The sequence below is a fragment of the Dama dama genome, chromosome 11, assembly GCF_033118175.1.
Source record: "Dama dama isolate Ldn47 chromosome 11, ASM3311817v1, whole genome shotgun sequence".
NCBI classification, from domain to species: domain Eukaryota; kingdom Metazoa; phylum Chordata; class Mammalia; order Artiodactyla; family Cervidae; genus Dama; species Dama dama.
Genome location: NC_083691.1, coordinates 32500672 through 32525559, shown reverse-complemented (window position 1 = coordinate 32525559; position 24888 = coordinate 32500672). Strand labels below are relative to the sequence as shown.

Sequence of the window (24888 nt, the reverse complement as noted above, 5' to 3'; positions counted from 1 at the left end):
CAGACCTCTCTCTCCTTTAGTTGTAACCTCAAGCATTACATTAAACTTCCTAGGGGCCAAGGACTCAGAGAGGCAATGCATAGTTCCGACTGCTAACTCCTCCAGGTCCTGGGCCATGTCTCCACCATCTGGGAGAAGAGAAACAAGTACCAGTGTGTATGCATGTCAATGGCTGGGAGTAGGATACCTAAGAAAGTCTGTGAGAATCGGCTGTCACACAAGAGATGGCAGAGAGAGCAAAGGTATCATCAGTTCAGTTCAGTCACTCAGTCGTGTCCGACTCTTTGCGACCCCATGAATCGCAGCATGCCAGGCCTCCCTGTCCATCACCAACTCCCAGAGTTTACTCAAACTCATGCCCATCGAGTCGGTGATGCCATCCAGCCATCTCATCCTCTGTCGTCCCCTTCTCCTACTGCCCCCAATCCCTCCCAGCATCAGGGTCTTTTCCAATGAGTCAACTCTTTGCATGAGGTGGCCAAAGTATTGGAGTTTCAGCTTCAGCATCCGTCCTTCCAATGAACACCCAGGACTGATCTCCTTCAGGATGGACTGGTTGGATCTCCTTGCAGTCCAAGGGACTCTCAAGAGTCTTCTCCAACACCATAGTTCAAAAGCATCAATTCTTCGGGGCTCAGCTTTCTTCACAGTCCAACTCTCACATCCATACATGACCACTGGAAAAACCGTAGCCTTGACCAGATGGACCTTTGTTGACAAAGTAATGTCTCTGCTTTTTAATATGCTCTCTAGGTTGGTCATAACTTTCCTCCCAAGGAGTAAGTGTCTTTTAATGGCTGCAATCACCATCTGCAGTGATTTTGGAGCCCAAAAAAATAAAGCCTGACACTGTTTCCACTGTCTCCCTATCTATTTCCCATGAGGTGATGGGACCAGATGCCATGATCTTAGTTTTCTGAATGTTAAGCTTTAAGCCAACTTTTTCACTCTCCTCTTTCACTAAAAGGCTTTTTAGTTCGTCTTCACTTTCTGTCATAAGGGTGGTGTCATCTGCATGTCTGAGGTTATTGATATTTCTCCTGGCAATCTTGATTCCAGCTTGTGCTTCTTCCAGCCCAGCGTTTTTCATGATGTACTCTGCATATAAGTTAAATAAGCAGGGTGACAACATACAGCCTTGATGTACTCCTTTTCCTATTTGGAACCAGTCTGTTGTTCCATGTCCAGTTCTAACTGTTGCTTCCTGACCTGCATACAGGTTTCTCAAGAGGCAGGTCAGGTGGTCTGGTATTCCCATCTCCTTCAGAATTTTCCAGTTTATTGTGATCCACACAGTCGAAGGCTTTGGCGTAGTCAATAAAGCAGAAATAGATGTTTTTCTGGAACTCTCTTGCCGAAAGGTATCATAAAAAGTCATAAAGAGCAATCAATAAGATGCTTGGCTAAGAACCAGCCATTTTTTGTGATAAGGATGCTGAATCCCTTTTTTTGCTGTTTGAGCTTTTAATAAGCCTCTTGCCTTTTTTTCCCTTTGCTCCACATCTGGGCAGCTGATTTTTTTAAAAGGTGGGGAATTCTCTAGTAGTTTAGTGGCTCAGCGGTAAAGAATCTGCCTGCAATGTGCAGGAGACACTGGAGATGTGGGTTCGACTCCTGGGTGGGGAAGATCCCCTGGAGGAGAAAATGGCAACCCACTCCAGTATTCTTACCTGGAAAATCCCATGGACAGAGGAGCCTGGCAGGCTACAGTCCATGGGGTCGCAGAGTCAAACTCGACTGAGTGACTAAGCACTGACTGCCCTTAGTGGTTAAGACGCCACACTGCCAAAGCAGGGGGCACAGGTTTGATACCTGGTTGGGGAACTAAGATCCCACATGCCATGTGGCAGAGCCAAAAGATAAACAAAAAACCCTGCGTGCTCCCTCCTCTGGTGGGAGGTTCCACCTGTGTGTGCTGGCTCTACCTTGTAACCATAGTAACACCCCAAGCCAGTGTCTTCCTGGCTCTTTTTGGCCATTTTCCAACCAGCTGGAAGGTCTTCCCTGCTGTTACAGACAGCCTCAATTATATAAATAACAAACTTTGTCATAGGTGTGGGGGAAAACAATACTCTCATTCAGTATTGAAAAGACATGTTTTAGGACAGTTTGCCAGTATCAATAGTTTAAAAGAGCATATGTATTGAGTAGGCAATTCTACTTAAAAGAATTATCCTTGAGAGATAATAGATCTAGGATACAACCCCACAGGGTCAAAGTTACATGAGTAACTTTTTTAAGTTTAGATAGACCCAAGCTGGTTAGCCCTGCTGCCAGGCCCATTCTAGGTGTTTGAGGTTTGCATTCAGAAAGGAAGGAATAACTGCTAAGGCAACCAAGAAGCTGGGAGGGCAGGGGATTAACAGCACATAAGCCAGAGAATTAGCCTGGGTTAAAATATGGGACATTTCCTCCCTCACCTTCTTTAAACCTGCTACAAAAATTTTTGAATGCCCACTGCCAGAACTGGGAGATCAATTCTGACGGTTTTAAAAAAAGGAATATTTTCCTCAGAACCATGTTAGAAAATATGAGTTTTTATGAGCTTTATATATATACATATGAAGTTTAGGTGCACTAAACGTGGGTTATTAAGTTCTTAAGCAATTAGCATGGAAAATTAACACCATACATTAGTATTCTTTATATGGGAAGATGGTTTTTGTTTTTAAACTTTATTTTTTATTGGGGTACAGCCAATTAACCATGTTGTGATAGTTTCAGCCATACATATACATGTATCCATTCTCCCCCAAACTCCCTTTCCATCCAGGCTACCACATAACACTGAGCAGAATTTCCTGTGCTATACAGTAGGTCCTTATTGGTTATCCATTTTGAATATAGCAGTGTGTAAATGACGTTCCCAAACTCCCTGACTATCCCTTCCTCCAGGCAACCATAAGCTTGCTCTCTGTGAACCTCTGCATTTTAAGTTCATTTGTATCATTTCTTTTCAGATTCCACATATAAGGGGTGTCGTATGATATTTCTCTCTCCCTTTCTTACTTCACTCAATATGACATTTTCTAGGTCCACGTATGTTGCTGCAAATGGCATTATTCCATCCTTTTTAGTGGCTGAGTAATATTCCACTGTATTTATGTAACACATCTTCTTTATCCATTCCTCTGTTGAGGGACATTTAAGTTGCTTCCATGTCTTGGCTATTGTAAACAGTGCTGCAATGAACATTGGGGTGCATGGATCCTTTCAGATGGTATTTTTCTCTGGATATATGCCCAGGAGTGGGATTGCAGGGTCATATGGTAGCTTTATTTTTAGTTTAAGGAACCTCCACACTGTTCTCCACAGTGGCTGTACCAATTTATATTCCCACCAATAGTGTAGGAGGGTTATGTGATGCTTTTCAGTATGAAACAACCACCTTACAAGCTAATGTATGTGTGACTCAGTTATTATGAGAACAATAAATACTGCCTAGTATCCAGTTCTGGGAGAATCACAGCAGTATATTATGGAAAGCTGTTCCTGCCACCTTCCTAGTACTTTGCTCTCTGAAACAATTTACAGGATTATAGAACACCCAGGAGTAAGCAGGCTGATCAAACAAAACCAAACCTTTTAAAATTCTGCCCAAAATTAACCAGTGATTCTCTGAGATAAGTGACTGGACACTTTTTCTCCCCAGAACTCCCTTCCCCTTTTGCACCTACCAAGGAAAAACAAAGACAACAATGTGAAAATAATTAAAAAGATTTAAAAACCATTTACTCTTTACTTTTATTACAATAAATATTTATCAATAATAGAGTTAAAACAATTTTAAATTAAAACCTACTGCATTACTTTTGGGTTTCACAGCAGCAGAAATAAAACATAAATTCAGTTGAGAGCGCAAGGCTTCCAGAATCCAGTGGCAAGAAACAGTCAGGTCTTGATTATCTGGGCGAGCAATGGGGACCAGGAATACCGATGACACAAAGCGAATGGTGAAATGCACACCTGTACCCTGTTTGCACATCAAATTACTTAAGACCTCACAACATTCCAGCTAAGGAATTTAACCAAGTTGTGACATCCCATTTCCCACAAGAGCTAGAGTTTTCCCCCCATCAAGCCCAAGAACGCAACTGCTCCAGGCACCGCCTTCTGGCCAGGAATGGGCCCACCATCATTCAAACCCTGGAAGCCTCAACTCTGGTGGAAGCAACCATCTTCTCACAAGTTTTCTGACTCACACAATCCCTGGTGAAAGGGAAGTGGAAAGTGACATATGTCAAGGCCTTTCTTGGGGACTAAGATGAACGGCAAGTAGGAAAGCCTGAAGATGCAGATACGGAACAGGCTTCTCAGAGTTACAGGGTACATGCAGATTAAGTGAACATGAAGAAAGAGTCTGGTGAGGGCTTATCATCTTGCTGATAATCAAGAGTAGACTGCGCGTACATACGAATACATCATACATATATATGCACAGAGAATATGTGTACATATTAAATATGTAGGCATACACACACCACACATAACCAGATAAAATAAATGTTATGTTATTTGCTACGAACACGGGCAAGTCCCAGGCAGACCAATTACAAACATGTTCAATTAAACTACTTGAAAGGGAAAATAACTTTGTGTTCCTTTCACCTTCTTCTCTCACATATTCCACTTGTAGCAGACACATTCCAGTTACTAAAGTGGTATTGTTTCTAGGTACCTGAGGGGATGGAAATCATCCTTCTGTTTCAGAATACTACAGAAAGCAAACTGCAACAGGACCAGGCTAAACAAATCAATAATTGATTTGGCCATGATTCCCGTCACCTATTCTTAGTCACAGGGCATGAAACCTTACTCAGCAAAGTGTCGATTTCTTTTCCTACCATTGGTTACAAATTTAATCTATTCTGTTAGATGGGAGGGGAAAGGGAGAATGCAGGTCGAAAGGAGTTTACACCTCAGCAACTGTTCACCACCTTCCACTTTACCCAGAGGAAATAATACTTAAAAAAAAAAAAAAAAAACCCTGAAATTTGGAGTTTAATACTAAATTCTGCTTTTTTGGCGCATTCCAGAAAAAGCAAATGATTACCTGTAGCTGGGTCTTTGTCTCCTGAATAGCTGCTCTAATGGGATAAGTTATGTAAACAAAATAACCTACCCAAAAATGTTCATATTGTGGGCAATCTTAATTAGTACTTACTAAACTAAGTCTGATACAGAATGATACCAGTAATTCAAACGGATTCATAATGCAGCATTCATGGACCTCATAAAATTAAAACAGGCCCCTCCTATAATCTGATTAGTAACATTAAGTACTGAACATGCTTCTAGTCAAGAATTTACTCCATGTGTGTTTCAATAAAAACTAAAATCAATTCCAATTCTATTATCCATAGAAATTGCTTAAGAGAAGACTTTAGCCTAAGAGTCACAAGGCATCCACAGCATTTAGCCACTCCATGGGTCTCCAAAAGTGTCTCTGGTTACAACATAGCATTAGGTACTCCATGATCCAATTGATATGCTTTCAAAATAACACTGCTCTGATTGAATCTGGTTTTCTAAGAATCATTCTATGAAGAGTAAGACAATACTAGGAGACCAGACAGTATTTCTGTGTCCAAACGGACTCTCCCTAAGACAAGCCCTTGTTAAAATATTCTAAAATCAGTCCATGTGCCATTTTCTAATTCTGGGAATCTGGCCTTTCTCTCCAAATGCAATATAACCCACTCACTCAGGCCACCTGTGAAAAAGGCTGCAAATGCCAAAACTTCTTATGCTACCCAAAATATTAGTTCATTTAAGATATGTCTGAAAAAAAAAGCAAGTCTGCTTAAAAACAATCAGCTAGATTACTGTCTCTCGCATTTTTATTAAAAAGGAAAGCATTACTAGCATGCAGCTTTAAAAGGCTGTTTATTGTGCACCACAGAAACAATGGAAATGAATTAGCCAGTAAGTCCAATTCCCATGGCTCCACACAAAGGAAAAAGTAAACACACTGCCACTTTCTCTGGAAAAGCTAGACAACCATGATTTACCATATATATCCTAAAGCAACTGTCTGCCAACATGTCAGATATCTGTACCACTGACAAACATGAAAAGAAAAACACACGAATCACCTGGGTTACATAATAAAGGAAAATCTGAAAATTACTCAAGCTTCCTAAAATGTACAGGACATCATACTTTCAAGTTTCACAGTGATTAATTTAACACCATTTTACTGTTAAAACTGTCACTTAAAAGGTATATGTCAAAGTGCTTCAAATGCAGCATACTAAAAAATCTCCCTGGAAGCTTCTAGTACTGGCAGCTCACTGAAGGTTATTCACCCACAGGGTGTTCAAGAATCAGCACGCGGCCTTACAAGGACACCTCATGGAACCAAGAAAATTCCAATCTGATTTCACAAATTTCCTATAGCGTGCTCCAGCAAGTCCAGAACTGAAGTCAAGATAAAGGCCACTCTGAACACAAGAATCAGCACAAGCAAAGATTTCTGTATCTGTTTTTGGCTTATTGGGGGACCCAAAGTCAAAAGATCTAGTCCTTCAGATTTACTTTGTTCTCTCTGGTACGTTCCCACTCCTTGCCTAGGCGAGAGATCTAAGGCTATCAAGGAGATCTGAATGTGGCAGGGTATAGGGGGCAACTGGAGAAGGAAATGGCAACCCACTCCAGTGTTCTTGCCTGGAGAATCCCAGGGATGGGAGCCTGGTGGGCTGCCGTCTATGGGGTCGCACAGTGTCGGACACGACTGAAGTGACTTAGCAGCAGCAGCAGCACAGGGGGCGACAAAGCAAGCGGAGTCTCTGTCCCACGTGGTGGCTGGTTAAAGGGAAACCCAAGGGAAGAATGAAGAGGAAGAGTTACAAACAGGTTTCCTGTTCAAATATTAAGGGGAGAAGTAGTCTTTGATTCAAACACTTTCAGATTACTTTTTCATTCTCCATAGAGTACAGAATCAAAGCCTGCTTTGGAAAGCAAAGTGAAAAGTGAAAGTGAAAAACGCTCAGTCGTGTCCGACTTTGTTACCCCATGGACTGTGTCCATGGAATTCTTCAGGCCAGAATATTGGAGTGGGTAGCCTTTCCCTTCTCCAGGGGCTTCCCAACCCAGGGATCGAACTGGGGTCTCCTGCATTGTAGGCAGATTCTTTACTAATTGAGCTATCAGGGAAAGCAAGATACGCTCCAAATGCTTTTGGACTGACTACAACATAAATTAATTCTCTGAAAACTTAACACTTAGGAAACTTTTAAATTCACATCTGAACTTCAAATTAACGGAGAAAAGACGATTTACATTGTGACAGTTTTGAACTGTGCACTGCAGTAGCATCATTGCGCACTGAAGTGATCTCTTCTTCCCCTTCAAGTGGACACCATCTATGCTTGCTTTCTCCTTTGCATGCTCCCCCAGTGCCCAGGATCCAGGTCATGATCAGTATTCTTTCAGGAATTATTTAGAATTGGGGCAGCCCTAGACATGCACTCCTCTTCCCAAGAGCTCTATATTAAAATAGATAACATGTTGGTAATAGTACTGTAACATTCTAGGCCATAATCAGCATCAAATCTTCTTTTTAAAATTACAAGTAAAAGTAATTTAACCATATTATTAAAATGCCAGGGAAGACTATTTTACTTCTTGATTTGGAAGTTATTCACTCTATTACCCTTAAGACTAAAACCCATGAACTACATCTGTTACACATTAAGGGAGAAATGTTGGTTAAATTGTGGCAATTTTAAACTGCATGTAGATTACACTAAGACCATGAATGCTATTAAAGGATCATAAAAGGGAGCATGAATATACTCAGATATTTTTTAGATTTTTTAGATTTTTTTAGATTTTTCTATCCTATGCCCCCCTTCAAACACAGGGGAATTTTCTGACAAGCATGAAAGGACATTTTTCATACCATAACCTGAAAAGAAAACTTCCTACAGGTCTAGGTAACTTTGGTCAGAAGAAAAGAAAGCAAACCTCTGGCCTGGCTAAGGCACTCTGTTCTGAAATGGACAGAAAACATACATGTACGACCAATTATGCCACTTGCTCCCCAAAAGGCAGCTCAGCATATGCTAGGAGAAAGGGTGGGGTGTGAATGCACCCCAAAAAATCATGCATAAGCCTGAAATACCTTTTATACTTTGGAAAGGTTATGATCATTGGTGATGATGTCAGTTCACAGAGCTCTTTGTAACAAAGTCCTGCTTCAGTTGCTATACCATACATGACAAATAGGGGCTTTCTTGATACACTTCAAGACAGCAGACTAAACCAAAAAAAGGAGTCAACAGTACACTAAAGACTCGCAAGTCTACAGTATTCTGAAACAGTTACTCACTTTTCTTTTTTTTTTTTGGTTACTCACTTTTCATCTTTTATCTTCCTGACATCCATCTTTCTTTCACCTCATGATGCCAATGAAACTGACTACAGCATAATTCTTAACCGCTACAGGGAAATATGTTATCAAGTATATAGGCACAAAACAATTTTCAAATAAACCTGATGCAACAGAAAAAGAGCAGAAACACACTTTGAGGTAAAAGAGACCCAAAATTACAGGACATGACCCTATGACAGAAATAAAGGGCTTTTTTTTTTTTTTACTATACTGTACAAAGTGACGAAAGCCTGTAGTCCAAATTTGCCATTTTATAAATATTTTTCAGCTCTTACATAATACAGATGAATCTCATTTTGTATACAAAGTCAACAAAACAATAAAATGATTAGCTTAAAATCTTAAAGCAAAGGTTTGTTCCTGACCCAAATTAACACTTTATCCAGCTCGATTTTACAGATGACACAGAACAAGGTATACAAAAGATAAGAGTTACTTTTACTTAATTAGCTCATTCTCTGACCTCCATGATGGCAATTTAAATAAACATGGAATCACTATCCATATTTTCCTGTGTTAATTTCCCAACTATTTTCAGTGTTCATTTTTGTCTCAGAGAAATTCACAGAATATACCTCAAACTTTACAATTTTTTAAAAACTGAGTACAGTTAGCTCCGTGATGCTTCATTTCTAATAACTTGTTAACAATGATTACAATTCACAAATTTTTTAAAAACTGAAATAATAATTACATGGTTATTTTTACAAAGTGGCAGACTAAAATCCAACAAAAGAATACACTATAATTAAATTTAATGATGGGCACATTTATAGATAAATAATGATTATGGTTTTAATTACATTATCAACACAGTGGTGCCTATTTTATCCAAGTGCAATCCGTCCAAAAAAAAGGGTTTAAGATACACTCTTCATTCAAGCACAAACTTCATTCAGTGGAAAATAAAAGAAAATCAGCCAGTAAATTTCACCACCACCAAATTAAATTAAGGAGACAAAATCAGAAAGAAATAGAATATCCACATTCATGAAAAGCTGTGATCATAAAACAATCATATGAAAGTCAAAAGAGATTTTTATGTTTGTCAGTAAATCTCAAAAATTATTCCAAGTCATATTAAAGAGTGTAAATACTCAGTAAGGCATATATGTCAAAACTTTTCTTCAGGTGGAGAAGTGAGCAAGTTGGGAAAAAGAGACGTTCTCTCTATGTCTTTATCTTGTATGAAATAAAAAACACAGCACTGTTTCCGCCACAGAAAGAGATAAAGGGAGATAGGAAGGACAAATTAAATCAGAAATCTAGTTTCGTAGCAACGTTGACAGTAGTAATTTCATAGTGAGGTTCATGAGATTCCTAACCCCTAAGAAACTTTTTTTCTTATAAGGAAGTTAATCTATGTTCCTCACAAGTAATTATTCTAAGAATGGGACTATCACATGCATTCATATGATCATAGTTCATAGGCACCAAATCTCAGCAACTTGTAGCTGAGGGGAAAAAATGCCACGTTTAAACACTGAACCATGCCAATGAGTGAGCCATAATTACAATCCATTCTCTATTAAGTCTCAATAAAATATTTTTCTTTAAAATAAAATTAAACCACTTATTAATATCTGTTCCATAACAAAGAGAGCCAGAATACTAGAGAATTTAAATATATATATATATATAAATATATATATATTGGCTCTCTTAGCACATGAGGACAAAAGGCATTTTCATGAGAAAGTGAAACCAGTATTTGGCAACTGTATACTGTTCTCTAATCATTTGGCATTCTTGCTGAAAGTGACTTGCTCTTATCTTTTCCCTACATTAGATTTGGGATACTGATAGCTTCCACAGCTAAAGACTTACTGCTACTGCTAACTGCTGCTAAGTCGCTTCAGTCGTGTCTGACCCTGTGCGACCCCATAGACGACAGTCCACCAGGCTCCCCGTCCCTGGGATTCTCCAGGCAAGAATACTGGAGTGGGTTGTCATTTCCTTCTCCAAAAGACTTACTACTAAGTACCAAATATGAAAACATATTGGGTCCTCTGAACGTTATCAGTGTTCCTAAACAAATATGAGGGTTTGAAAAATAAAATCCAAGCATCTTTAACTCTGTATGAACCAAAACATTATGGACTCCTAAACAACAAGGAACATTTTGCTGGGCTATTACGTTTAACCAAAACAACACATGGTTTTATAAAAAAGTAAGCTGGGAGTCAATAGGTCCAATATTCCACAAGTTCAGATATGTATCATTCCTGCTGTTCAAGTACCACATACACACTGAGTTCCCATGTCTGTTAAGCAGATCAGTTTAGTTCAACGGTGATGGATGAATATTTACAAGCATCTTATTTACAGTACTTCTTTCTGTAGATTACACGCCAATATTCTTTTCTTCCACTCCTAGTCAATCTGAATTTGGTTTTCTCAATGAGAAGGGGTAAATGTGAAAATGGTTGCTCAGCTGCTTTACCTATAGAAAACCAGAACATGAGGCAATGACAAATATATACATAATTTCTTTAAAATGCATACAGAATTCACCCTCTGGAAACAATTTACTGGCACGGCAAAAATCATTAGAAATGAAGAGGTCTCCCTGGACTAGGATAGCAGTAGAACTAGCTGACTAAGTGAGTACTAGAACTATCCTGGGAAAGTTAGGACTTATCACTGGGTCTGCCCAACTTCAAAATCTAGTCTTTCCAGAGCCTCCCAGACCACAGAGCCTTATATTCAAATCTACTGAAAAATTATAGGGTTAGTTGATTTATACTATCTAGCAGATCAAATATTTACATATATGGTTAGAGTCAATGTTCACCTTCTTACAAGGCTTCTAAGAAGGTAATCATTCCTAACTTCATGTAAGAGTATAAAGCTAGATGTGTAAATTTTTGATGGTTTAAGCCATGTTAGTTAGGGTATCCCTACTAGAGGGTAGGCAAGAACAAGATAATGTGCCAGCTTAGCAAGTATTGTTTACTTAATACTTTTTAGTTTCATTCTCATTCTTAATATTTACATTTCAATAGAAGTAATTAATGTTTTTGTGTGGTTCAGCAAGTTTTACCTTCTGGTCAGAAGTTGTAGAAGTGTCAAGAGAGTGGAAAGACAGTCAAAAAAAAGATGTTCCTGGAATTTTTTTCAGTTAGCGTGTGCTTATATTTTCCAGATTTTTAACAACAAAAATGTACTGCCTTTGTAATTTAAAGATAAACATGTTTTGGTTTGGTTTGGCGTGTGTATATGGAGTGTGTGTTTTCTAAAGATATACTTCTGAAGGATCATAATTAAAACAATTATGAAAGACACTAGCAACTGTATTCTACTTCATGCATGACTGATGAATAACAGAATAAAAGCCTAAAAACGTTGATATAAAGCATGTAACACTAAATTTGCACGAACAAAAACCTAAATGACTATGTCTTCATGTCACAATTCATAGACTTATCATGGTTTTTTTTCATCTACTTTGTTTCAACAAATATAGGCTACTTTGGGGAGAAACACTAACGGCAGGAACACACACAAGGTATAAAAAATTGTTATCAAGCATGACAGATGTCCCGTTTGGCGTTTTGTTTCTCAAACTGATTCACAGCAAGGTTCTTTTCAAAACAAACATAACAAATAGAAGTATTTTTAAAGCCATAAAAATATGAATACCCTTCCACATGACCCGACTGCTACGAAACTATCTTCAAAAAACAAAGTAAATGAAGGAAAAAATATTATTACAGGTTGTTCACTCCAACTTTATTTATAATAGTGAAAATCTGCAAAGAATCTAAATGATTAAAATAACTGGGTCATGGTTAAGCACACTGACATTAAATAATTTCCTTGACGGAATACTGTACAGCAATTAAAAATCATAAATATAAGACCATGCTAAGATATGTAAAATAATTACACAAGAACGCTAAAGTGTAAGGAAAGAGGAAATAAACTGCATGGTTCTGACTTTCATTTTATTATATGGATCTTGGTCCATTTGTCCTGAAAGCAGTTTCTTATTTTAGAAGAGAATGTTAAGGTTTGCAGAAGATTTCTTAAATCTACTTTCTTCTATATTTCCCCTCATGAAAATGTGCCTGAAGCTAAAGAAGCAAGTTTAGAAATAGACAATCAACAAATGGGATTACTTTGTCTGATATAATTAAAATCGCCAAAAAATAAATAAATAAAAGCGCGAAAGAGCTTATAATTCTATTACTGAGGAAATGGTTTACATTTCTTCTCATTTAAAAATAAGAACTAATTCCTCACAATATTATCCAGCTTTTAAATTATTTGTAGTTTAAAATACTACAATATCTGGAATCATACACCTGGATATTATCCAAAATTTAGAGAATATCCCAAAATTCTTCCACTTACTCTAATAAGCAAGCTTCTTCTGAAATTTTCTCTCACCTGCATTCCACTATTTAAGAATCAAATGAACCAATTCTGCCCTAGCTTACTCACCACTTGTACTCCATAATGGACGTGGGCCAAAGTGAAAGCAGCCGTTAATGTAAACAGGAGAATTCTCTCAACGTAAGGGGTTACTCCTACATTCACCACCATGACAATCACAAAAAGAGGAAGCAGCAACCAATTCAAAGTTGGGCACCGGGTACTGCTCATTTGACAAACAATCAGCTGACACTTGAAGTTATTTAAAAGAAAAAGAGAATAATAATTTAATTAAAGTTCTAGTCACTCTAACATTTAAAAAGCATTCAAATAGTTGAGCCAAGATATGTATTAAAACATTACATTATTATCAAGTTTCATAATTCTCAAATGCTCAGGAGTTCAACTGGACCTCTACCCCAGCCTCCAAACCCACGGACCCTCAGACTGGAAGATAATTTAGTAAGGATGCCACAGAAGGCATTCTCCTACTCGATAACAGTCTGGATAAAATAAATGTCTCCCAATTTTAAGATTCTACAATATATATGAAAATAATTTTTTCAGAACAGCCTCCCACAGCACCACACAACTCAATTTCTTCAAGGTGATGAGGAGATGCTACCTCCAATTCAGTCATACCATCACAGAAAACACATCAAAACCTCTTTGGCTCTCTTTACTTCAACACCTTACTCAAATATAGTTTTATTCCTTCAGAGATACTTTTTGTACAATATGGTAATGTTTTTAGATCTTTAGATGAAATCAGTATGAGCTAAGATAGTAAACACATGGTACAGACATAGAAACATAAACTTGGGGGCTAAGTTAAAAAATAAAAACTTATTAACGACCTAGCCTGAGCTAGAGCATAGGCTTCCTGGCAGTCAGGACTATAGGGTCTTTTCTCAACCCCTCCTGATCATTCCTCCCTGTCTGCACTCTTGCTGGGCTATAGCAGAGAAAGGGATTTTTTTTTTTTAACATATGTAGTATTTATTACAAAGTTTTTATTCTATGTTCTTAATTTAAAAACCAGTTGATTAAAAAATATGTGGGGTATACGTGTTTTTTTCTCTGTCAAAACCCCCTTCCAAGCTCCCTAAATTAATCATTAGATCTGCTGCCATTTCAACCACACTATTAATAATATTTAGAGTCTAAAGGGAATTATTCCATTAATTCTTCAGCAGGCAACCAAATCAAAAAATTTAAATGATGCCATGGTTCCAAAATACTACCACAGTTTCCAAATCCTATTAGTGTCAAACAAAAATAAAATAAAATAACTTTCTGCATTGTTCTGTCTTTGTAGTTATTATTCTTCCAAATTTCTGACTATAAGATCTTTAATATCTACTTATTCTAATACTATATAAGATTTCTCAAACTATCAAATTCTGTCTAATATTTCTTATATGTGTTACGATTTTTAAAAGAAAAATCTTACTGTGCTGTTGGCAAAGGCTGTTCCAACCATTAAGTAGAACACTCTAGGGTGTAACTCTAAAATATCTGAAGGTGACAGGAGGATCCATGCTGTAGACAAAATGAATAGCAAACATGGAGAAAAGAAGGGAACCACAGCTTCATAGACTGAATTGTATTTCAACGTGTTATTTTTATAGCTTCTGGAAAAAAAAATCAAGTAATACAAGAACATTATTACATATAAAACTCAACACTGTACTTGTATCTTTATAGTTTTCAAAGTACTTACACACTTACTCTCTTATATTTATTCACAGTAACCCCACGGCATAGGTAGAACCGACATTATTAATCCCATTTTAGAGGCAGGTTAAGTGAGGATGTAAGAAGTTAAATTTACATAAGTGAAAGTGTTAGTTGCTCAGTCCTTTCTGACTCTTTTGCAACCCCATGGACTATATAGCCTTCCAGGCTCCTCTGGTCCACAGAATTCTCCAGACAAGAATACTGGAGTGGGTTGCTATTTCCTTCTCCAGAGGATCTTCCCAACCCAGGGACTGAACGAGGGTCTCCTGCATTGTGGGCGGAGTCTTTACCATCTGAACCACCAGGTTAAATCCCATTTTAGAGGCAGATTAATCCATTTTAGGGCTTCCTTCATAGCTCAGTTGGGAAAGAATCCACCGGCAATGCAGGAGACCCCGGTTCAATTCCTGGGTTGGGCCGATCCGCTGGAGAAGGGACAGGCTACCTACTCTAGTATTCTCGGGCTTCCCTTGTGGCTAAGTTGGTAAAGGATCTGCCTGCAATGCGGGAGACCTGGGTTCAGTCCCTGGGTTAGGAAGATTTCCCTGGAGAAGGGAAAGGCTATCCACTCCGGTATTCTGGTCTGGAGAATTCCGTGGACTGTATAATCCATAGGGTTGCAAAGAGCCAGACACGAGTGAGCAACTTTCACTCAATCCCATTTTAGAGGCAGATTAAGTGAGAATTTAAATTTACATAATTTGGTACCAAGTGGCAGGGCCAGGACTAGAATGGAAGTCTTCTGATTCCCTAGTCTCATTTACCCACCTGGAAAAGTTTTATTATCTGGTCTGGACCCTATAAGATTAAATTCTAATAGGAAAAACTAAAATGAACACAAAACCATACTAGAAGAGTACCTCACAGGGCTGCTATGATACACAACTTACAGTGAAAAGACTCGGAACCAAGATGGGTCACTGCATAACATATCTTAGTGGCTCTGGGCACACAGGTGGTAGCACGCTCATACATGTCTGCTCATCTGAACTGAGCCCTCAATCCTCATCCCCGTTCTGCCACTAATTACATAACCTTGGGAAAGACACTGCCCAATCAGGACCTCAGCTTTAGAAGAATTATCTCAAATTATCTCTAAGGGTTTTAGAGCGTTACATTTTATGACTTCTATGAATGATTGACAGTGGTCATAAAGAGGGAAGATTAAGAGAGACAGGATTGTGCAAGACAAATCTGAGCACTGAAAAATGAAGTGGGAAGTACAAGAAAATGTTCCAAGCAGAGGAAACAGGGAGTGGAGGAAAGAGTGGGAGCAAAAGTAATGAGGAAGGAAAGAAAAAAATACATTCAGGTCACAGTAGGAAACTGAGTGTGCTGAGCCCAAGTGGAAATGTGCATAGATCAGAGAGATGGAACTCCACCAGGCCAAGTCCCCTCCCAACCCCTACCCGACTCCTCAGGCACGCCCCACTCTTCAGGAATTTTGATATGGTGCTCTTTAAGAAGAGTCAGCATAGCTCCAGGGTTTGGTCTTCAACTATACAAGTTCAGAAATTTTATTTTATGATCATGCTAACTAAACTTACCTATAATCAATTTACTAAAACTTACAATCAATTCATAAAAAGAATGTAAACCTATGAATATTCCAATAGGAACATACTCCCTCCCAATTCACTCACACAAAAAAATGACAAGTTAGACTGATGAGCCCAAAACTGTTACCAAAAAACTAGTTCTGAGCTAAGGTTGAATTGACTACACAAGCCACTACAGGCAGATGATCCTCATCTCATTCTAAATTCAAAATAGAGCTTCATAACCTTTTCAAAATGCCCAGATTTCAAAAGAAAGATCCTAAAATTCACCTAAATAACAATTACTAAAGATTTTCATATTTCTCATCCAGTTAAAAAATAAAATACTTACCTGAAAAAATTTAACAAACTCATTGGAAGAGTCACGCACAGTGCACAACCTGAAGGAAAGAACATTTAAATTATCATGAATTAATATTCAAGAGAGATTTTTATAATAATTAAATACATACAAAACATGTAGTATTTTTAGATGCAACAATTTTCAAGCTCAGATTTACTTCTGTAATGAAATTAAATACATTTTTGAACAATATTTACAACTGGAAGAGTGGCAGTACAGTTTAGCAGAGACTCACAGAGCCAAAGTGGGTTGAATCTCAGTTGTGCCACCAACTGGCTATGGGACTTCAGGCAAATTCATTTTTCAGTGCCTCAGTTTCCTCATTTATAAAATATAGATAATAGTAGTAACAATCCCATAGGGTTTTGAGAATTAAATGAGTTATTACATGCAAAGACTCCTGGAACAGTACCTGATTTATAGTAAATTGCACCATGTAAGTTATTTATTGGAAGAGGGAACCATTAATATTAACATATCCTGCTGCTCCCTTTACACTTCTTTTTACCTCCCTAGCATTCTTAATTTCTCCCCCTACTCTATACACTAATTCTTTCTCCTCAAAGCTAAAAAGAAAGACAGCCTTCCCAAGAAACATTACCATTGTTCCTGCTGTTCTCACTATCTACTATCTTACTCTGCTATCTCCTACCACCCAACAAACTTAACTTGTCTTCAACTCCTCAGCTGCTGCTGCTGCTAAGTCACTTCAGCCGTGTCCAACTCTGTGCGACCCCATAGACGGCAGCCCGCCAGGCTCCCCCGTCCCTGGGATTCTCCAGGCAAGAACACTGGAGTGGGTTGCCATTTCCTTCTCCAATGCATGAAAGTGAAAAGTGAAAGCGAAGTCGCTCAGTCGTGTCCAACTCTTTTCGACCCCATGGACTGCAGCCTACCAGGCTCCTCCGTCCATGGGATTTTCCAGGCAAGAGTACTGGAGTGGGGTGCCATTGCCTTCTCTACAACTCCTCAGCACTCAACATAATTCTGCCTCCCCTCTGCAGAAACTGCACTCTTGAAATTTATCAATCTCTCCTACTCAGTTCAGTTTAGTCGCTCAGTCATGTCCAACTCTTTGCGACCCCATGGACTGCTGCACGCCAGGTTTCCCTGTCCATCACCAATTGCTGGAGCTTGCTCAAACTCATGTCCATCAAGTCAGTGATGCCATCCAACCATCTCATCCTCTGTTGCCCCCACTTCTCCTCTTGACCTTAATCTTTCCCACCATCAGTGTCTTTTCCAATGAGTCAGTTCTTCGCATCAGGTGGCCAAAGTATTGGAGCTTCTTTAGCTTTAGCATCAGTCTTTCCAATGAATTTTCAGGACTGATTTCCCTTAGGATTGACTGGTTTGATCTCCTTGCAGTCCAAGAGACTTTCAGTATCCTTTCTTCATTCCTGACTTCTAAGTAAGATGACTCCGATGACCACCCACTCACTGCAATTCTTTCCTCTCTTGGTCTTGGTGATCCCATTTGCCCAATGTTCCTGTCAGCCATCCAATCATTCAACGGTGTCCTTTAATGGCAATCTACCTCCTGCTCATATTCCTAACTGATTGATTGAAGGTGCATCTACTCTCCCTCAGAGAATCTTCTCTTACAGCTTTAACCATAAGCTCCCTGTAGCTGACCCCAAAAATCTTAATACTTTTGGGCAAATCAGACAATCTCTCTGAGCTTCAGAGACCACAACTGTACCATGAGGATGGGCTAAGTGATTTTCTAGGGAACCCTGAATCTTAAATTCTCTGATTCTGTGATCTGTAGCGATGTAAAGTCCTAATCTTTCTCTGTTTCAAACTCCAAACCAATACATGTGGCAACTTTTGCACATTTCATTTGGATATTTCCCTGTCACTCAACGTATTAGCCCATCTGGACTCCCGGTGACTAAACTTCGCTTGGGGGTGGGGAGGTGTGTTGTCAATGCAGCTATGACATTAAGGAGCAGAGAGAAGAACATTCCTTCAAACAACTCCTAACACAACTTGCTAAAAACACATGAAAAAAACTATAATTCACCAATCAGAAATCTCACCTCAAAAGAGGAATTACTCTGCTACTTCCAAGCCCAACTGGAACAATGTTCCCAGATTAGAAAATCTTAGAGGGAATGGAAGGAGAAGACAAGATGTCTTCAATGTCCTCAGAAACTTTTAGTAGCTTATTTCAAGTTAAGCTGGGGAGCACTGGTAGGAGCAAGGCTAAATGTATTCACCCAGAATCACTTGCAGCTTTCAAGCACTTAACTAAGATAAAATCTTAAGCACAGTAAGCATGTAGAAAGCCTGAGCTCTATATAGGTTGCCAAAGAAAAACACTGTATTTACTGTTTCTTCTCTAAATAGTAAATAGCATTATGTGAACCAAGAACTTCTAGATGTCCAACCTGGCTTTAGAAAAGGAAGAGGAACCAGAGATCATATTGCCAACATTTGTTGGAATCAAGCTGGAATCAAGACAGATGGGAGAAACATCAACAACCTCATATATGCAGATGATACCACTCTAATGGCAGAAAGCGAAGAGGAACTAAAGAGCCTCTTGATGAGGGTGAAGGAGGAGAGTGAAAGAGCTGGCTTAAAACTAAATATTAAAAAAACTAAGATCATGGCATCCAACCCCATTACTGCATGGCAAATAGAAGTGGAAAAGGTAGAAATAGTGACAGATTTCCCCTTCTTGGGCTCTAAAATCACTGCTGATGGTGACTGCAGCCATGAAATCAGAAGACGACTGCTTCCTGGCAGGAAAGCAATGGCAAATCCAGACTGTGTGTTGAAAAACAGAGACATCACTCTGCCGACAAAGGTCCACATGGTCAAGGCTATGGTCTTCCCCGTGGTCATGTACAGTTGTGAGAGCTGGACTGTAAAGAAGGCAGAATGCCAAAGAATTGATGCCTTCGAACTGTGGTGCTGGAGAGGCCTCCTCAAAGTCCCTTAGAGAGCAAAGAAATCGAACAAGTCAATCTTAAGGGAAATCAACCCTGAATACTCGTTGGAAGGACTGATGCTGAAGCTGAAGCTGCAGTATTTTGGTCATCTGATGAGAAGAGTCAACTTATTGGAAAAGTCCCTAATGCTGGGAAAGATTAAGGACAGAAGGAGAAGAGGGTATCAAAGGATGGAATGGCTGGATGGCATCACCGATGCAATGGACAAGAACTTCGGGAGATGGTGAGGGACAGAGAGGCCCGGCGTGCTGCAGTCCATATGGTTGCAAAGAAACACAACTGGACGACTGAACAACTCTAAGTTATATTTGATCTACTTTCTGTAAAGAGTATTTAATTGTTAAATACTTAACCTAGTAAACTCTATATATGAGAATGATAGAACCCACACACATGCAGACCTGCTTTTCTTATTACATAGGAAGGTCTAGACTTCATAATATAGGAAGCAATGGCTATCGAAAAGTTAGAATTCATAAAAAAAGATTGAGTAGAATGAGATGAACACCAAGGATAGCATGATCACAACAAATATTCTGGTTCCTCATCAATGGTTCCTTGTTTCCAGGCTTATTTATTAAATAAAAAATTTAAAAAACACCAAGACAAAAATGCTTTAAGTAAAAAAAGATATAACAACAAATAAGAGGGAAAATGTCATTTATATCAAAATAAAAGATTACTATACTTAATAAAGTGCTTCTAAAAATAAAGGAGGTCATTAACAATCCTATAGCAAAAACTGACTAGAAAAAGATAAAAATGACTCTCAAACACTAGGAAAGCTCATCTATAATAAGGGAAATGCAAATTAAAACTATACAGATATATCGTTTATTATCCCAAACTGGCAAAAATCCAAAAGTGTGACAACATACTACATTGGGAAAACTAAATAAACAGGTACTTTCATTTATGGCTGGTGGGAATTCAATATCAGACAACCCATATGGAAGGGAATAGAGCATTTAGTGAAATTGCATACCTCTGTCCTTTACTAACAAGCCTACTTCTAGAGATCCCTTCCAATATACCCTGGCAAAAATATGAAAAAGACATTTACATGGATAAGATGATTTACTTCAGCAATTTGTGTATCAGCAAAAAACTGGAAATAACCCAAATGTCCATCAGTATAAGGCTGTTTGAATAAACGATTGCATAATCATGCAACGAAGTACCAGGCATTTGTAAGAACAACTGAGGAAGATGGCTATACATCACTATGTGTATCTCTAAGATACACTATTATGTGAAGGGAAAACAAGAGCACAGGTAGTAAAATATGTATGGTAGGCTACCATTTACCATGAAAGAGGGTGATAAACCACACACGCACACTTACTTATAATAACAAAAAAACAACAAAAGATTAAGTAAAAAATTAAAAACTAAGAATATGACACAGACTAGACTTCTTTGAATATACCTTGCTTTATATATAGATCTGACTTTCTAATTATGTGAAAGGAAAAAGTAATCCCTAAAAATCAAAAGTAAAATGAAACGAACTTAAATGTACATATCCACAGTTGGTGGCATAACCACAGAATTGGAACTTTAGACTATAATAACCCAACTGGGCATCTCTATTGGAATAAACCATGAGGACAAACGGAACTGCAAAACAATCAAAATCTTCAATGATTTTCAGTAATGATATCGTTGCTGATTTGGGTACTATATTCTGAGACTATAACTGTTTTATGGAATAAAGCAAATGAATTTTTTGTGTCACTGAAAGCAAAGACTTTTGTCCGAGTTTAAAAGAAAAACAAATATAAAATCAACAAAGTTAAGTAAGAAATTTGTATTATCAAATTTGATTTGAATTTATTAGTATGAATTTATGAGGTAGTTTATCAAAAAACAAACTTTATTCCCCCACCTATCCACTGAAAGAATGGATTCCTAAGCAATGATCATCAGTATCTGTTAGTACCATAAGAGCTGAGGCAGAACTTTGGAACAGAAGTACAAAACCTCAGCCCTCTGGTCACTATTGATACCATAAAAAGAGAGACAATTAAGATACTATGTGCCTTCTAGTGATACAGTAAGTAGTACCATTACCTAATAAGAACAGCTGCAAAAGTGTATATACAAAGAGAATTGTAGCCTATTAAAGTATCTACTTAACATTCCAAAACTTACATATCAAAGATACCATTTTATCTCTAAATTAACATTTAAATGCAAAATGCAGCAAATCTGCCATAGGACAAGCTGCATAAATCAAAAGATTCACTCATGGTAGCAGATGAAAAATAGCTAGCCATTTCAAGGTAAAGAAATCAGTTATACAGCCACCCAAAAATGAACATTTGGTAGATTACAGCAGGGTTCCTAAAATATCTGCGGTCCAGGGCGACAGAAAATCCCTAAACTATGCCTTTTCTGAAAGCCAGTGCCTAATGCACCATCTTCTTGGCTTTCTCTAAGGTTTCAATCCCCACTCTGCAACCAAGGTTCACTGGAGGTGGGGGTGGGGGTATTTTTTAGATAAGAGAACAGAGGAACAGCCAGTAAGTGTTTTTGTTGTTTTAACCCTGCAAATTTCTCAGTGCCACTCCTGGTGCCCCAAATAACAACCCAGATTCCTCTTCCTCTTTGCCTCTTTCCATAAAAATTTTCTCCCTGACTCAATCATCCTATAGATATCCACTCTGTCTAAAATCAAAAAGGAAGCATTATCATGATCAAAACCTTTACTGAGCATTCAGAAGCTTAAGAAAGAGTGTGTCTGAGAGGAAAAGAAACTAAATTTTTGGAGTGGATGTATTATAAACACTGTGCTTTGTCATTCTATTTCCTCAAACTAATAATCTTTGATTTCGAGATAAGCAGTAGAAATCAATACTGAATGTCCATCTAAACGTAGATCCTCCAATATGATCTAAATTAATCTGAATAGTTATTTTACAAGGTTTGTGTGATATATTTTGGTATTTCCTTCTGATTAAATGCAGCTTGGTGCTGAACAAAAGCAACACAAAGAATCCTTATTTTCCTTAATGGTTTGGTTGAAACCCTATAGGTTGTTGGGTTGTTCTACTTGCTGGAGGGGAAAGGGTATTGTTGCTTGTTACAACCAAACACTGGTTTTGATAACAAAGTGATGTTAAAACAGGCTTCAACATGGAGCTTCTTACCAATGATCATTGCAGTGAATAGGTCTCTATATAAGAAATTAAACAGGAAAGGTTCATACCAGGCCTCAACTCCCACAACTGCAGTCACTATGTAGACAAAAGAAATAGTCTGGAAGGAAAATGCAGACAAAAGCATACAGAGTATTAACAGCTAGAAAGATCAGGCAATCAACAATGCTTTATGCAGTATAAGTCTAGGAAATAGTTTTAGTAACAGCAAAACATAGGCTTAAATTTGATACTGTGGCAAGTCTTCTTGCCTTTGAAGTTGGTTGTTTTTTCTTTAATTAACTTCTAGACAATGCAAGCAACGAGCCTGCTAAGGCACCTCATAAATTGGTTTAGCCACAGGATGATCCAATCTGCCCACCCAATCACCCTCTTCAAACACACTCCAACTTCTGATTCTTTACTGGAGCCTCAGATGCAGAGAGCAAAATGGCGACACAAAAAGCTGGGATTCTAAGGCAGGGAGAGTTAATAGCAGGCCTTGGTAGTAAGAGAAAACTCTTTACTCACTGAAAAGCTGGCCATGAAGACAAAAAGCCAACAATTATATGTGCATAACTTTCTTCATAAAATCAACAGTTTAAATGAAGGTTTGTTAAGAAACTGTTCATTTTTCAGTGTAATAATGGCACTGTGTTTATATTTTTTAAAAAGAACTCTTACTACTTAGAGATACACAGTAGCCTATTTATCACATGTCAAGATTTTCCTTTAAAATAATTGGGAGGTGGTAAGGTAAGGAAGAATATATATGAAACGAGACTGGTCATGTGTTAACTACTGAAGCTAAGTAACAAGTACACAAGGGTTTCATATACATACACTTTTGTACATATTTGAAATTTTCCATAAATAAGTTTTAAAAATATATAAAATAAAAAGGGAAAAAAATTTAAAGCATCCATCAGTTCTAACCAAAAAAGCATAAGGTCAATAAAGAAGGAATGACAAACTCTCCCAAAAATTTATGGCAATGTTGAAAATTTAAGAACACATACTTACCACCTGGCTAATGTCATATCCCCATGGCAGGAAAAGAATCCCTGTGTTATACTTTTCCCAGTGAGATAGGATGAAAGAAAACAAAACTACCCATAGCAGGAGATAAAGAACAAAAACACTGACACCAGATGATCCTCGTCCAAAAATGGAATATACGGTGACAACAAAGTAAACACATGACCAACTATCCAGGCCATGGTCAAAAAGCTCCCCAAGCGGGGTGCTGGAATTGGTTCTACGGGCTTGCTTTCCGTCCACACCATCTGCAATCGAAACACATTACACGGGGAAAGGTCAGAATGGAGAAAGTCGTCTTTAATAAAATGGAGAGAAATGCAACAAAACATATCGGCGTATCATAGAAATGTTAATTAACTAAAGTATAAACATCAGACAGTACTATAAAAATCCAACCTTTAATTCCTACAATGCAAAGATTTCAGAAATATAATCTGTAATCTCTCCAAGTTTAATCCAAAAATCAAAATGTTAAGTCACACTGAATGGTGTCTATTTTCCATCTGAAGCAGCATTCTACTCTGAACTCTAAGCATTGAACTCTGAATTCCTCCAAATTTGCCTAGTAACTGAGTTGTTCCACTACCCACAAATTTTTAACCCTCCAGAGAATACTCAATAGTTGTTTATTATAATTTATACTCCTTGCTCTAGGATCCAAAAACACTCAGTACTTCATACATAACACCTATTTCATCCTGTTACATATCACAGTCACTTCTTTACAGATGGACCACTTCCATAATTTTAAGTGTTTTCAGAAAAGGCTTTGTCAGTTCTAATGAGATGGATGAAACTGGAGCCCATTATACAGAGTGAAGTAAGCCAGAAAGATAAAGACCAATACAGTACACTAACACATATATATGGAATTTAGAAAGATGGTAACGATAACCCTATATGCAAAACAGAAAAAGAGACACAGATGTACAGAACAGACTTTTGGACTCTGTGGGAGAAGGCGAGGGTGGGATGTTTCGAGAGAACAGCATTGAAACATGTATATTATCAAGGGTGAAACAGATCACCAGCCCAGGTTGGATGCATGAGACAAGTGCTCAGGGCTGGTGCACTGGGAAGACCCAGAGGGATGGGGTGGGGAGTGAGGCGGGAGGGGGGATGGGGATGGGGAATACATGTAAATCCATGGTTGATTCATGTCAATGTATGGCAAAAACAACTACAATATTGTAAAGTAATTAGCCTCCAACTAATAAAAATAAATGGGAAAAAAAAAAAAAGGCTTTGCACATGGTGTTGAGTAATTATAAGAGTTAAATTTACTGAAACTGTACAACACACTATGAGGGGGGCGGCGCTGCACTGCGCAACT

At 38.2% G+C, this 24888-nt stretch overlaps 1 protein-coding gene across 4 annotated transcripts in view; it reads right to left on the bottom strand.

The window, feature by feature from the left end:
• Positions 1-3701: 3701 nt before the first annotated feature.
• The window catches only part of SELENOI (selenoprotein I), a 46548-nt gene continuing 25361 nt past the window's right edge, over positions 3702-24888 (bottom strand). The window contains exons 5-10 of one of the 4 annotated variants that reach the window (XM_061154971.1): positions 23538-23800; positions 22527-22635; positions 16403-16451; positions 14226-14406; positions 12842-13024; positions 3702-10838 (exon numbers count right to left, since the gene is read on the bottom strand). In XM_061154971.1, coding sequence (XP_061010954.1) covers positions 10740-10838; positions 12842-13024; positions 14226-14406; positions 16403-16451; positions 22527-22635; positions 23538-23800 — 884 coding nt within the window. In that variant the 3' untranslated portion in view covers positions 3702-10739. Of the gene's footprint in view, positions 10839-12841; positions 13025-14225; positions 14407-16402; positions 16452-22526; positions 22636-23537; positions 23801-24888 lie in introns of those variants that run through there. The other 3 variants (XM_061154973.1, XM_061154972.1, XM_061154974.1) reach the window with 3 other exon arrangements.